A 14,784-nucleotide genomic window follows, 5' to 3' on the forward strand; every position below is an offset into this window, starting at 1 on the left:
TGGTACCTAACTGGATCCAGAGAGTAGTAATATGTCAGTATTTTACTACTCCCGGTTTACCCCTACGCACACCATGCACACTGTGTTATTATACCAAGAGTATAATTCTTATAAACAAGAGTATAATTCTTATTATTATTATTATTATTATTATTATTAAATTTTGAATAGGGCAGTCCCACAGGCCTAGGGCCTTTTTACAGGGTACCCTATGAATTGTTGAATGGATGAACGGAAGTTTCTGAGCAAGGAGATTGTGCGAATATCAGCAGGAAGCGCATTCCAACGATCAGAACCAAGAAAGCTAAGCGAGTATAAACCATAGCGGCGAGAAACTAAAGGAAGACTAAGGGCGCGTTCAGACTGGCGTAAAAAACAAGCGGAATGTGAAAGTTGTCAAGGTGAATCGCCCACGTGACGTTCCCGCCAGCGTAAACACGGAAAAGGTTTCCCACCACTCTGCAGGCCAGTGGAATGCAGATTCCGGCGGCACGCGGAGCGCTTTTGATATCCTTGCAGCACATGTTCCGTCTTTTCGTTTTATTTCAGCCTCTACTCTTGCAGTCTGACTGCATGCTTTTGAGTTTTGAGTTTTTACTTCTAGACTGCCAACGAATTACTTCTCCCATCATGCCGAAATCTTTGTTCGACTCAGCAATGGAGAGGGAGTTCATGGAGCTGTACGTGGTGATTTTTGCGGGCCGCTCTGCAGGCAAAACGTTACTGCGAACGAGAAGCATACTCTGATCGCGGAGCGGATGAATGCCACCCAAGCACCAAACACTCCGGACATAGTATTCTTTCCGTCGACAAGCACAAGCAAATGCACAATGATCCAGCATCTCAACAGACTGAATTAGTTTATTTTGATATCCAACTCAAACTTAGTCAACTCAAATTTTTCAAATGTCGAAGCTTCACATGTACTGGCCATTCCGGCGGGATTCACGTGCAGTGTGATTACGATTCCCGGGATTACGCTGCAGCTTTCCGGCGGCTATTCACGCCAGTCTGAACGCGCCCTAAGTGACAAAGTGGATTGAGAGCGTGTACGGGCTGAGGTTTGTGAAGTGGCAGTGCGAGGGAGGAAGCAGGTCGAGAGTAGTGGACTGCACAACTTATGGAGGGCTCGAAACACCAGTACAAACAGGCGAAATTGATATCTAAGGGAGATAGCAGCGAGATAGTTCCTAGCTAGAACAAGAGAAGCATCGTAGTACTTCGGGTAGCCGAAGACAATCCGAACAGCACGGTTGGAGATACGAGTATTCTTATACTCTTGATTATAATTATAGGCTACAGAGTCACAGTACAGATTGTCACTGATTGTCAGTACTATGCCCTGAGCTGGTCGGATTCCATTCCGCTTCCGTGGTTGCGATCCGGACAAGATCTTGAACGAACTTTTTTTTGGGGGAAGTGGAAGTGGGGGGGGGGGGGGGGAGAGATCAGAGGTCGTCACTGAGGATCTGACTGACATGGCTCCGCTGCTCACCTGCAAAAAAGATACTGAGACTGAGGATGAAGCTGAGTCCAGGGTAGATCATGGTAGATAAGAAAGAGAAAAGGCAACAAACAGCTAGCTTGCACTGCTCTGAGAGAATTATTATTATCTAATCAGTACAGTGTAATGACTCGATGATGTGCAAACCTGGGAGACGAAGACCGACAACTCACGCACTTCAGAGTTGAAGTCCTGCAGTCTTGGCGCAGGCGACAGACTAGAGCAGGGGCCCTACAATGCTACATTGTCATTGTAGGGACCGTGCAGCAGTGAGTTTTGACGGTGGTGCACGCACGTGATTTGACATGCAACTAAGAGTAAGAGCGACTGTCACCTCCCAAGTCAGGTGCTGTAAGATCATGAAAGAGAAGGATGGGACGAGGGCTAGCTCGAGTTCTGGCACTTGGACTCCAGGACAGATCCGAATCATTACTTTTCCCTGTATCAACCGCGCAATTTTACATGTACTGTAGTGCCCAAAACCAGCTGTTTCGTGACCGTGTAGATTTCCATGATCGTTGTTCTGATTAGCGTCTTCATATCGAGCAAGTAATTAGTTAGTTGTGCAGCAAGTGTTTACCAAGCATTAGTGAGTTTTGTACCGGCGTCCGTGGGTGCCGATTATCGTGCAGGAAGCGCACAAGTCGCATCCTTGGCCAGCGTGCAAAGATGAATGGCTTCCGTGCAGTTTTGCTGTGTGGTTTGGTAGGTTTGGCGCTGCTCTCCACAGCGAGTGGCGGATATCTGAGTGGCGTTGGAGTGCAGAGACGACCGCTTGGATCTGCAGCAAGGCTTCGGGAGAGAAATTGTCCCCAACAAAACCCGACGGTAGATGGATATGTCTTTCAGCCGCTTCTCAAGTGAGTACGGTTGTAATGAGTTCCTGTGTGGAAAATCACGCTCAGACAAGCCGCACCGGTGACCTCGATGTCACTGAGTTTGACTGAGCGCAAGCAGCTTGCTTGGTGCCGTGCCGGTGGTGTAGTAAAACGTCCCTAATCCGACGTCCCTGGTCCGGGCACATCCGTCTTTCTCACCCATCGAGACTAGAGTCACAAAAAACGTTTCGCCGTTTTTGGCTGGCATAGAAAATGCTTACTTACTTGCATGGAGTAACTACTCAGCGCAGGATAAGACTTAGGTTACGTTTGGTTGGTCACATTCCCAAATGGGAATCACTTGGAATCACTCGGAATCATTCTCGCCCGTTTGGTTGGTCAAAAAAGTGCGTTAGGTTGGTCACATTCCACACGATTCCAGAATGGGAATCGCTGAGAATGATTCTTTTTGGAGAATGATCATTCCACCTCACATGCTGGAATGAGCATTCTCATTCCGGAATCAAAAATGATAATGGCTGCCACGAGCCAAACAATGTAGCGACAGGTTCAAGTGCCTCAAATCATGCACCCAGAAGTACCATGACTCTCTCAAGGAAACTAGAGTCGGGCAAAAGAAAAGACAGCCGCCGTTCCTCAACGACATCATGGAATGTGCAATGTATGGTCTGAGTTACGGGCAATTCCTATGTGTGTGTGTGTGTGTGTGTGTGTGTGTGTGTGTGTGTGTGTGTGTGTGTGTGTGTGTGTGTGTGTGTGTGTGTGTGTGTGTGTGTGTGTGTGTGTGTCTGTGTGTGTGTGTGCGTGTGTCTTTCTGTCTGTCTCTGTGTACGTGTATGTATGTGCATGTGTGTACATGTGTGTGTGTGTGTGTGTGTGTGTGTGTGTGTGTGTGTGTGTGTGTGTGTGTGTGTGTGTGTGTGTGTGTGTGTGTGTCTGTGCATTCGGCAATCTATCTACAGCAAGGACGTGTGGGCACTGCATAGACAGCCGTGCAACGACACAGCCGACCCAGCAGACAGAAGCTGCTCGTACTACTTCACATTCTGCCAAGCATTGCCGCAATCTCTCGGGCTACATGAGAACTGCTCAACTGCATCCGTTTGCAAGGTAAAACGGAAAAGAAGTTGTTTTCACTGCAGACACAACTACACTAGTCGCACAGAGAGAAAGATCAGATGAGAGTGGAAGGTTTGTCAAACGCCTCAGTTTGAATATGATAATAAGGCCACACCAAGTTAATTCTATGTTTCGTGTCGGATATTTTCTGGAAAAGGCACGCGGGCGGGCGGAAAAAAAACAAAAACAGAAGAAAAAACAAAACTCCATTCTATGTGTACTGAGCCATGTTGCACACAGAATAGCACTACTAAACTGTCACTTATATCCAAAACGACAACAAGTCGCCACAGAATGGCTGGTAGATTTGGATGGAGCGATACAATAAGAGATTTCATGGATGGCTCCTTCTGCACGTTGACGCGAGTCGAGTGGAATTCCGCTCCATCACGATCGTGGAAAATCTCGAAGTCCTTGACACCAGGAATCTCTGCTCGCTTGGTGAGCAGGCACTACGGTACGGCTAGGAAAGGTAGAAATGTTCATCTCTCGCACCTCCTACGTACCATCTCCTGGAATGCAAGTTTATCGAGAAGCTGATAACCTCTGATCTGCCATACTGTCCGAAAGTGCGATAACAGGGCACAAAACCTACATAATTATACATACACTCAATCTGCGGACAGAACTGTTTCGTCCTTTGTGGACTGGTCAGCGCAGCACAGAGGACATGAGGCCGGATTATACATACATGCATTTATGAGATTTCGTAGCCAATTCCAATTGTGTGAACTAGCTGTCAGTGTTGAGTTCATCTTGGACTGTGGGAGACCTTACCTTTTTAAACAGCATTGCATTGTATTGTAGAGATGCTACCGCAATAGAGCGTGCCAGGATCCGACTTTGGCTTGCCCGACAATGTTCCTATGTGGAACACTGAGGGAGCCTTGTCATAGCATGTACAGAAGAACCGCTTGGAGCAGGCTGAATTGTGCCCCCCCCCCCCCCCCCCCCCCACAATCACCACATTGCGTATGCATGATGCTTGCACAGGATTACATTGTCTTGGGAGTGCAGTTTGTGATTGGGGAATAGCCGTGCACGGCCAAACTTGTAGGGGTGGTCCCGTTGTCGGAAAACTGACTCTACTGTCCTGCCTTGGCATGAAGATGAAGGACCAGGGGTGCGGCAGTTGGCCAGACATTCGCTGGACACTTTCTTTCCAGCCAGTCAAACCTCTGCTGATGCTGAAGTAAGGGAGACAACAGCGAGAAAAGTTGTCTATGGTATGCTCGTTCACTGTGGTGGACACACATTCATTTGGTCTATAAATAAGGTCTATTAGATGGATCATGTAGTTCAACATAGACGGTTCTTCATATCTGCAGACTTGTAGTGTACAGTAGAATCTGTAACTAAAGATCACCGTGACTAGCGACCAGCCTGGTACTGCAGACCACTTTGCCAGGCACGGATGGTCACACATTCATAATTGGTTGTGCAGTGCAAACCTCTAACCAAGGACCACCTGTCACTAAGGACCGCTTTCTCTGGCCCCAAGAGTGGGGGTTAGTTACAGGTTTTACTGTATTTCACTTTGTTGATAGTTTACAACTTCGGCAACAAGGCCCGGAACACCACAGACCACAGGAAAGCCTGATCGAAATGAGAGATGTGAAATCAAGATCTTCCTAGGCTGAGGTAAAAGTTCTAGATCTGAGAGATGGTGGACACGAAAATCGTCAACGACTAAGAGTTTTTTTATGACCTTCCTCTGAGAAAAAATATTAAAATGATTTCAAACGCTCGGGCTAAAAAGAAATTCATATTATTTTCATCTTAGAAAGTTACTTTCACTGTTGTTTGTGTATACATACAGGTGAATGATGCCATTGACCCACCGGAGACGACTAGCTTGGGAGAGTACAACACCTTCAAATATTCCAGTAAGCTATATCTGTGCTTCCTGTATAATAACATTTATTTACTTGGTCCGTTTCATCGCAATTGTCGCTTATCTCCCACGCACCTTTTGACAGGTAAAACCCAGTCCTATCTCGATATCTAACTCACATTCGTTTGGGAGGTTGTGATGGCAAGATCAGAGGAGCCAGAAAGAAAAAAACCATCGCGACTAGCGCCAGTGGCATCGCGATTCATACAATTTTGATGGAAAAGTGGGAAACTTTTCGCTGCAGTGAATGCACACATTCACTGCAGCGAAAAGCCAAGCGCAGCTCAAAGACATCCTCACCTGGAGAGCGTGACAGTCACGGCCAGGCCAGCCAGCTCAGTTGTTTGAACTGCAATGTTTGAACTGCAATGACCTGGTATTCTTTGCAAGCCTGCAAACTGATGGCGAGATGGTGGCAAAGAAGACATTGTCCGACCTGGCAGCGGCAGCACAAGAGTCGTGGTCAGCGTATCCAGCAGAGCGTATGACAGCTGTCTGGAGAGGGATGTGTGCCTGATTCAAAAACATTGTTGAACACACAGTACTGTAGTGACAGACGGGTCACGCTGCCCATGTTCCTCCAAGTGCCAAAGTGACAACCGCGACTGTTCCTTTCCCTCGTACGCCAAGCGGAGAAAGCAAGAGATACGGTACTCTACGCTAGCAGCTAGCTCAAGTGGCATGAGCTCGAGTGATACAGAAGCAGAGTCGGATAAACTAAAGCCTGAGTGCAAGAAGGCGCTCCGTCGCTGTTTTCTTTTGTACATTTTTTGTAACCTTGCTTCCTTTCTTCAACTTGCTTCATCAGATTCCATCCCTGAATTTATTTCTTGTGGCGGACAGGAATCCTGTATCATGCTTCTTCACTATGCGTATTGGAAATTTCACAGAGCGGTAAAAAAACTCCTGTTCTTAGTTGCGATAGATAAGCGACAATTGCGATGAAACGGACCAAGTATTTTATTTATTTATTTCGTCGTGGGACAAGTTTATCGTCACCGGGCAACTATAGTGCGTTTGAAAAGACCTCTAGACCTTTTTGCATAATTCAAATTCGGTGTGAGTTTTTTGAGAAACTTCTTCGGAATATTGCTCAGGCAGCAGGCAGCTACCGCAATTTTCTCATATAAATTTCTGTGCGATTGGATAACAAACACCCACTTTTGGAAATTTTATGCACAAAGTGATCACAGATTTTATGTGGCATAGATGCTGGCCTAACGGTTTTTTGAAACCAGAGGTCTGGACTCTTAAAACGCACTATAAGAATAGGCTGCCAAGAAAGCTGGCTAAGGCTCCCCACAAATTGGCAGTGTGCTGGAATGAGAGTCTCATCATGTATGATTCATACATGTAGATACACACATACATCGTTTATCCGGCCAGTCCGGTACTGGGCACTGCCCGTAGCTTTGAAATGTCTGTAACTCAGAATCACACACACCTTGATGGGGGAAAGGCCATAGATATGGCATATGGCGTTACCATTTCCACGAAAAGTGACCGAAGAGTAGGAACGCTTCCACTGGAACTCACCCAAAGCGTGCCCAGTAGACAAAAGTGGCCGAAAAGTCGGGGCCTGGATAGCCGCGAGGCATGAATGTATAGAGGAACTCTGGTTAGGTATATCCCTCGCATGGTCATGGGCAGCAGTGATGTGTTCTTAGTACAGAAAAACCTGGGACAAAAGACCACCCCTTGGGGCCAGAGAAAGCGGTCTTTAGTGGCAGGTGGTCTTTAGTCTTTAGTTAGAGTTTGCACCGCTCAACCATTCTGTGAATGTGAGACCGTCCGTGTCTGTTGAAGTGGTCTGTAGTGCCAGGTTGGTCGCTAGTAACGGTGGTCGTTAGTTACAGGTTTAACTGTATATCCCATGCATGGCCATGGGGAGCAGTGATGTGTTCTTGGTATATCAGTCAACCTCATGAATGACGCTCTCGGCTATAATCACAACTCGCAAACAACGACTACATTATCTTCAGACCTAGTGACCGTTTTGCTCCACACTTTCACCCTCGTGAATACCGGCAACTCGCAAATACTGTAGAACGGGTAATTTTAGCGACGTAAAAACCCTAGCGAATTTAGAGATCTACTCATTTTCGCTAAAGCTTCAAGTCGCTAATCCGTTGAGACATTAGTAGTGCACTGGTGATCCGTGAGTAAAATCGCTGCAAATCGCTAAAATAAAACGTTGCTAACCGGTTGACAATGGGAAAAGCTAAAATTAATAGTCGCTAAAATTACCAGTTCTACAGTAGAGACTTTTCTCAGTCACGAGCGAGGGTGGCTACCCGCAAGGATAAATTGTTCTCAAGGTACTTCTTACCCCAGCGTGCATCAGTATGGAGCGCTACACCACTGTTTCGGAGAATGTCCGACCATGGCGAGACTTTAGTGAGCGCATTATACGAATACATATTGCTAAAGTAAATTCCACTGTAGCATAGTTGAATGGTTCCGGAACAGATCTCAAACCGGAGAAGCTGGTAACTAAAAAGGTTTTTCGAGTGGCGAGTATTGAATCCGGAAATGTTACGTGTATAGCATATAGAAAAGAAATAGGACCAAGAAACTACAAGTTACGCTATAACGCTAGGTTACGCTATAATGTTATCGCATGAGCTGACTGTTGAGTAACTGGTGGTGTTAGTGGACAATATAGCGTAACTTGTAGTTTGAACAACAAAGGAAGTGCTAAAGCATTACATAATAGGTGTCAAACATAGTGCTAACGTATATAACTGAGTGCAGCCACAAAGCAAGCTGGTTATCAGATGTAAATGTTGTGTCATGTTGCACTGTATCACCTCTTGCTTTGTGGCTGCACTCAGTTATATACGTTAGCACTATGTTTGACACCTATTATGTACCTTGTAGTTTCTTGGTCCTTTTTCTTTTCTATAAATTAATCCTTGGCTCTCCACCTGAGTGCATCTGTCCCCGGGGAAAATTGCGATTCCGCGGCCGCGTTTTTTTCCGCGTTTTTTGCGATTTTTTAAAAGACCGCGTTTTCCGCGATTTTCCCGCGTTTTTTGAACTTTTTTGTTGGACTACACGTACACACAGTGCACTGTTCGGTCAGCAACGTCTCATCGTGGCGGCTTTTTACTCAAATATGACGAGTGCTTACACCAGAGACTTGTAACTGATTGATTTCACTACATACTCACTGAAAATTGCCGCACATCAATATTATTCACCGCATATTTACCGCATATTTACCGCAAATTCACCGCAAATTATGCCATATTATGCCGCGTTTTTCCCCGCGTTTTTTGCGATTTTTTTCCGCAATTTTCCCCGGGGACAGGTGCATTCTTGTATAGCATAATGTTGCATTGATTCCGTAATGCATCCCTATTCAAATCCGAGTTACCTGGGATTTCGGGAAGGCTTAGCAACTCCATCCCTGGTGGCATCAATATCCGAAATAACTATGGACAGCTGAGTTTGTTAAACTCTCTATCTGGATGGATCCACCCATGCCATGTTTGTGTTGCTGGGTTAACACTACAGTTCCTCCCTTGTTAGTAGATAATCCCCAGGCCATTAAAAAGATATCTTGTAACGAGGCAGGCATAGTGGAATGGTCTAAGACCATGATTGAGAAACAGAGGGTTCCAGGTTCAAGTCCTGCTTGGAAGCGGAAGGGTTTTTTCCAGCCGTGCTGCGACCCACAGTTAATTGGGAACTCGTGGCCTGGCACGAGGGAAACATGGATGCAGTGAATGGGATTTCGGTCTTTGACCACTTCGTGGTGGGTCTGATCTACTCACCTCCCACCGCTTAGGAGCTGCATCTGCGCCTTGATCCAAGAGGGTGGTGGCGTTCCTGCGGATGCGGAAAACTGGGCCTTTGCCGAGTCTCACGCGAATCGTGAATTTTTTGTTTTTGTTTGTAACGAGACTTATCTTGTAACAGGATTTGCAGCTAAAGGTGAAATAGGCACTAATTCGTACTCACCTTGGCTACCCTCGATACAACCTAAATTGTCGAGGCTTCAACTCGTTATAAGATAATTGAAAATCTCCAACATAGCTTTTTTCTTGGATGCAAAAGATCGTACATATCTACGAATATAATGATATAGTACGTTGTGCCTTTCTGCTTTATCCTATGTGCTTTGGTCTTGGTCCTGCATGGTCAATATTATCTTATACTGAGGGTTTGGCATTCAAGGGTCCTGGGTAAAGGGTTGTTACAACGAATTTCATGTACTAACGAATTATGTTGTAACCGGACCTGTAAACAGTTGTATAGACCACGTTTCGCCAGGGGATTTCAGATTTCTATTGTACTACTAACAGGGTTTATGTACTAACCGGACTCGTTATAACGAGGGAGGACCTGTACTTTCTCTTCCCCTTGTGCCTTTCTCTGCTTTCTCTCTCTCCCTCTCTCCCTTTCTCTCTCTCTCTCTCTCTCTCTCTCTCTCTCTCTCTCTCTCTCTCTCTCTCTCCAACTATATCCCTTCCGTTCATCCAGACCGAGTTTCTATTGACGCCAGGGGAGAGTTTGTGATCGATTTTGAAGTCCCGGACGAGAAAATCATCACTGCACTCGCCTTCTACTGCAATGCAACGTTGTCGTGGACGGATATTCCGACGTCGTTCAACGAAAGCCTCGCTCCCGGCCTCATTGGGGTTGTACATTCAGGCTATGATAGCATGGTAAGTAGAATGGTATGATGTGGCCACGTGTTGAGGTCGGCTGAAGAGCATAGTTATGGTTGTTGCTTTTGTTGTTGTTTTTTATTTGAATTCGCAATACCAAACGGGCAATACGCCCAATTACATGGAAGTAATGGATGGTGTGGCGGGTAATGAAAAATCCGTACAGGGCCGAATGCTATACTTAGTATACACTTTGAAATAATAAGTACAATCATGATACGTCAAACCCAACATGATCAACAAAGGAAGTGGTCTCACTGATGCAAACTCTATGATCTCAACCCGATTTTCGGCCAGGAGCCATGATCAGGATTGCATGAGGATATGCCAGTACACATACAATCATGTCTGGGATTGGCAATAAAGGAACGCCGCCGGGGGATCGAGTCGCCGTTTACACGACCGGTCCTTAAAACTCGATCTTCCGGGAAAGGCCTTTCTACATATGTGCCTTGGGCAGCAGAAATTTGTGATATCTGTTGATCTGTTTGTATCCGCCAGACTGTTGGACCCGATCTCCAATGTACATGTCTATAGTTCTGTTGCATTGCTACTTGGTGGTGGTGCTCCTCAGTTGCTGCTGGGGCTGGGAGTGTTGCTGGTGGTGCTGATGCCACTGCTGCTAACGTTAGGGCTGGTACTACTGCTGCCGGTACCTAAAGCAAAGTGCTTACCGCCCAACCCTTGCATCGATTTAGAGCTCTAGTGCCCCGAAAAAGGTGGCTGATGCCCCCCCCCCTCCCTAGCCCTTCACACCAGCACTGCTACCCATACCCAAGCATTCTGCATGAACCGCTTTGCCAGCAACGCGTGTTTTTCATCAGTGTATTTTTGGTACTACAGTTCTCAATATGAGTAGACTCCACTGCAGCTACCCATCATAAATTTATATCCATACATCTTCACAACACTCTCAAATCAGTCTCTGGACTGCACCAGTCACTGAAAAAGAAGAAGAATGGCGTCCACGTTTCTTGGTACTGGTGCCGTTATTGTCATTGGTGTTGCTGCAGTTTGACATGCAGTTCTTCTACGACGGAGCGTGCTATTCTGGTTCCAGCTCACCGTCCGGGGGACTCAACGGCGGCGCGGTCTTCGCCATCGTGTAAGTAGGGGAGTGAACGGGCAGGGGTTTGGCTGAGAGCACTCAGTGTTTGTGCGTGCACCCAGGTGTACAGGAAGGCATGTACAGTCAACGCCGCTAATAACAACTGCAGATATAACGACAATTCGCGAATAACGACAGAATTTCCATACCCAGAGCAAAGTCCCATCCCACTGTAGTACAAAATATAATGAGACTTCGGGTATAAGGACACTTCGCTTTTCTGATACCCCGCCGAGTGTCGTTATAAGCAAAGTCGACTGTACTCATATGGGGTGAACGGGTAGGAGTTTACGTGACAAGATGGCTGAGAGCACTCAGCCTACATGTATCATGCATGCGCTGACGTGTGCAAGGATGCATGCGCTGACGTGTGCAAGGATGCATGCACACGTGTGCAAGGATGCATGCACACGTGTGCAAGGATGCATGCACACGTGTGCAAGGATGCATGCACACGTGTGCAAGGATGCATGCACACGTGTGCAAGGATGCATGCACACGTGTGCAAGGATGCATGCACACGTGAGCAAGGATGCATGCACACGTAACGGAGCGAAAACGCAAGTACAGTAAAACCTGTCAAGGCGACCACTCGGATAAGGCGACCGACCACCTGTCCCAGAAGACCACTGAAGCCAGGATCAAGGGATGTTATTTCCAGTCAAATGACCCTGGATAAGGAGACCACCTGGTAACAGAGACCACGTTTTGACGGTCCCTTGAGCGGTCGTCTTAAACAGGTTTCTTTGTATTTACGTGATGGCTGGGCCCAGTCAGTGTAGAGGCATGCACCCGGATGTGCAAGAAGGTATCCACATATATACATGTACACCTACTGCCGCGAACATGGAAATCCAGCCGAATGACCAGGGCAGGCGCCCTCAGCGCGTTCAGAACGTTGCATGCACAATGCACGTGTTGATCAGATGCGACCAGCGCGCTGCGGCGCACAAATGCATGTGTGTACCGCTTACCCACGGCTGCATGGCCAGCGCCCTGGGGCCGCTAGACGTGCGACCGGATTTCCATGTCCACGACAGTATCATACCAGCTTGCAGTGAATGCCCTGTCGATGTCCGTGGATCTCGGGTACCCTTCCCCAAGTGCCCCCCCCCCCCTCTCTCTCGTATCACTTCTGCTCCAATGTTTTCTTAGAAAAAAACATGAAAACCTGGTACCTGAGCACGAGATTGCTGTCCGGCATGTACTAAAGGAGTTCAGGAGCCATTCAGACTAGCTACAGTACTGTTTGGTGCCAAAGAACGTGGTGCCCAAGAACGGCCACGCTAGAATTTCACCAACCACAGCAAAGTGATATTATGCAAGGTGACTCTACTGCACATAGACAGCCATGCATGAAAATACATGTAAGAAGAACAGTACAGGCTACGAGGCTGACCTCCCCCCAAGTTCTTCACCACCTGTCAGTACAGTACTGTGTGCCGCATCTCAGACTACCAACACTGTTTTGATACAACAAAAGGATAAGACCACTATGCTGAAGCTTGTCATTTGCCACACTATCTTGAGTTGCATGGCTGAACAATTCAGTTTGGCGTGTTCACACGGCTAAGCAGTTGTGCTGTTCTTCAGCTCAGCTCTTGGTATGCTCCAACATGCTGTTTGCTTTGTTTCTGTCTGGACGTACACAGTCTCTTCTCTCTGATCATTGCCTACGTCGTTGGCGGAACTTTCATCAACATGGCATTCCGTGAGCGCAATGGCATCCAAGCCTTCCCCAACTACGGCACCTGGTCGAAGATCTTCGGATTCATTGGCGTGAGTTGGATTGGATTTTGATGTGCAATGCCATACTGTATAGTAACTGGCCAGAAAAAAGCCAATCAGCTGTGTGGTGTAAAAAAATAAAAAATAAATTCACGGTTCGCGTGAGACTCGGCTAGAGGCCGAGTTTTCGCATCCGTAGGAACGCCACCACCCTTCAAGGATCAAGGCGCAGATGCAGCTCCTAAGCGGAGGGAGGTGAGTAGATCAGACCCACCACAAAGTGGTCAAAGACCGAAAATCCCATTCACTGCATCCATGTTTCCCTCACGCCAGGCCACGAGTTCCCAATTAACTGTGGGTCGCAGCACGGCTGGAAACAATCCTTCCGATGCCAAGCAGGACTTGAACCTGGTACCCTCTGTTTCTCAATCATGATCTGTGGGGTGTGGTGTGGAACAGGTTACAATTAGTGGGGGTCAATTCTTCAGCCTTGCAAGCTGTTGAATGGTGTAATCCCAGCACAACTTGCTATGTCTACCATGGTTTGTTCGCTATCATCGCTTCAGCAATGGGCAGGTGTACGTGTGTGTGAATAGGATTACAGCCATACTGAACATTCTCAAATGCTGTGAAGTACTGGTAGAGCCCCCTACACCCACCGCCATACCTTTGTTGCTGTTGTGTGGGAGGTGTGGCGGACAAACAAGTCCTTTCGGTAAATCATACCGAAAGGTAGATCATACACATACACATACACATCCCAGAACTGTTGAGCAGTCTTGCGGTGGACGGGGACCGTTTCTCCGGTGTATTCCACGTACAATGTCAGGGCCGGAGGCAGCTCCCACGGAGCAGTGCGGCCGAGTGCCCTGTTAAAGGGGGGGGGGGGTCCTCCCCCAGAACATTTTAGGAATTTAGAAGGCAAATCCTGCAAACTGGGTGCATTTCGATAGATCTCTCTGGGTACAACTTGCAAGTCTGATATTCCAATGCAGAATGCACTAGTTTCAGACAGTGCACTTATGATAGGCCACTGTACGTAGAATGTTCCTGATGACAAGGTAATCCGTTTTTTACGACTCCCTGTACAAAATCATACATCAAAACTTTTCCTCCCCGGTTTTTCGGACGTCCTACGTGGACCAACGTTTTGAGAAATTGGTACGGCCATGGCCGCACCAGTGGCACCGGCCCTGAATGGACAGTGCTGCTCACTGACATCCAACCGTATTAGTTCGGTACGCTCTGCTGCGGGCACCATGCAGCCCTAGACCTGTGAATACTGGGCTGCGAAATGGCGCAGGGCGCACACTTTTAACACTCACACAATCGGGTATCATTGCGCAGCACTGTACAAACATTGTATGTTGTGTTTAAAGTGTACTGTAAGTCTACACATTTTCAGCGTGGTCAAGTTTCGGCCTCCCAGGACTAAAACGAATTTCAGCCGCATTTAAATGTTCGGCCTGTACTGCTGCTGCCTGTATACACTGTCACACTGAACATTGCAAATCAAAATTTCGGCGGCAGCAAATTTTCGCCTAAATATGCCCAGGCCGAAAATAGCCGAAAATAAAATATGCGCCGAATATTTGTTGACTTAGAGTACTCAACCGGTGCTCAGTTTACGTTTTGAGAACATGAGAGAGTACTCAACTGGTGCTCAGTTTACGTTTTGAGGACATGAGAGCTCCACACAACAGCAGCGGGTTGGTATGGTGTCGTGATGCGAGACCCTAGTGCATTCAGCTGCTCACATCACTTGACATTTGTTGCACTCTGCCGTACTGTTTGCCTTTCACTGGCTGCAAATCAAGGCCGGTTGTTCTTGCGAGATGGGGTGCTCCTGCGCGGCTCTTGGTCTTTTTTTTAGCCCTGGTCCAACTCTATTTGAAGACCTACTTCGAAGTAAATGC

General features: G+C 47.2%; 1 protein-coding gene across 1 annotated transcript; it reads left to right on the forward strand.

The window, feature by feature from the left end:
* Window positions 1–1,906: 1,906 nt before the first annotated feature.
* On the forward strand, window positions 1,907–12,909 carry LOC135819772 (uncharacterized; the record flags this gene model as incomplete). The annotated part of the gene is given in 6 exon segments (XM_065333039.1): window positions 1,907–2,364; window positions 3,306–3,453; window positions 5,282–5,348; window positions 9,845–10,029; window positions 11,046–11,137; window positions 12,793–12,909. Coding segments are annotated over 6 exon segments (800 nt in total), but the record flags the coding sequence as incomplete, so codon positions are not given.
* Between the last annotated feature and the right edge of the window lie 1,875 nt (window positions 12,910–14,784).

The sequence above is a fragment of the Sycon ciliatum genome, chromosome 6, assembly GCF_964019385.1.
Source record: "Sycon ciliatum chromosome 6, ocSycCili1.1, whole genome shotgun sequence".
NCBI lineage: Eukaryota > Metazoa > Porifera > Calcarea > Leucosolenida > Sycettidae > Sycon > Sycon ciliatum.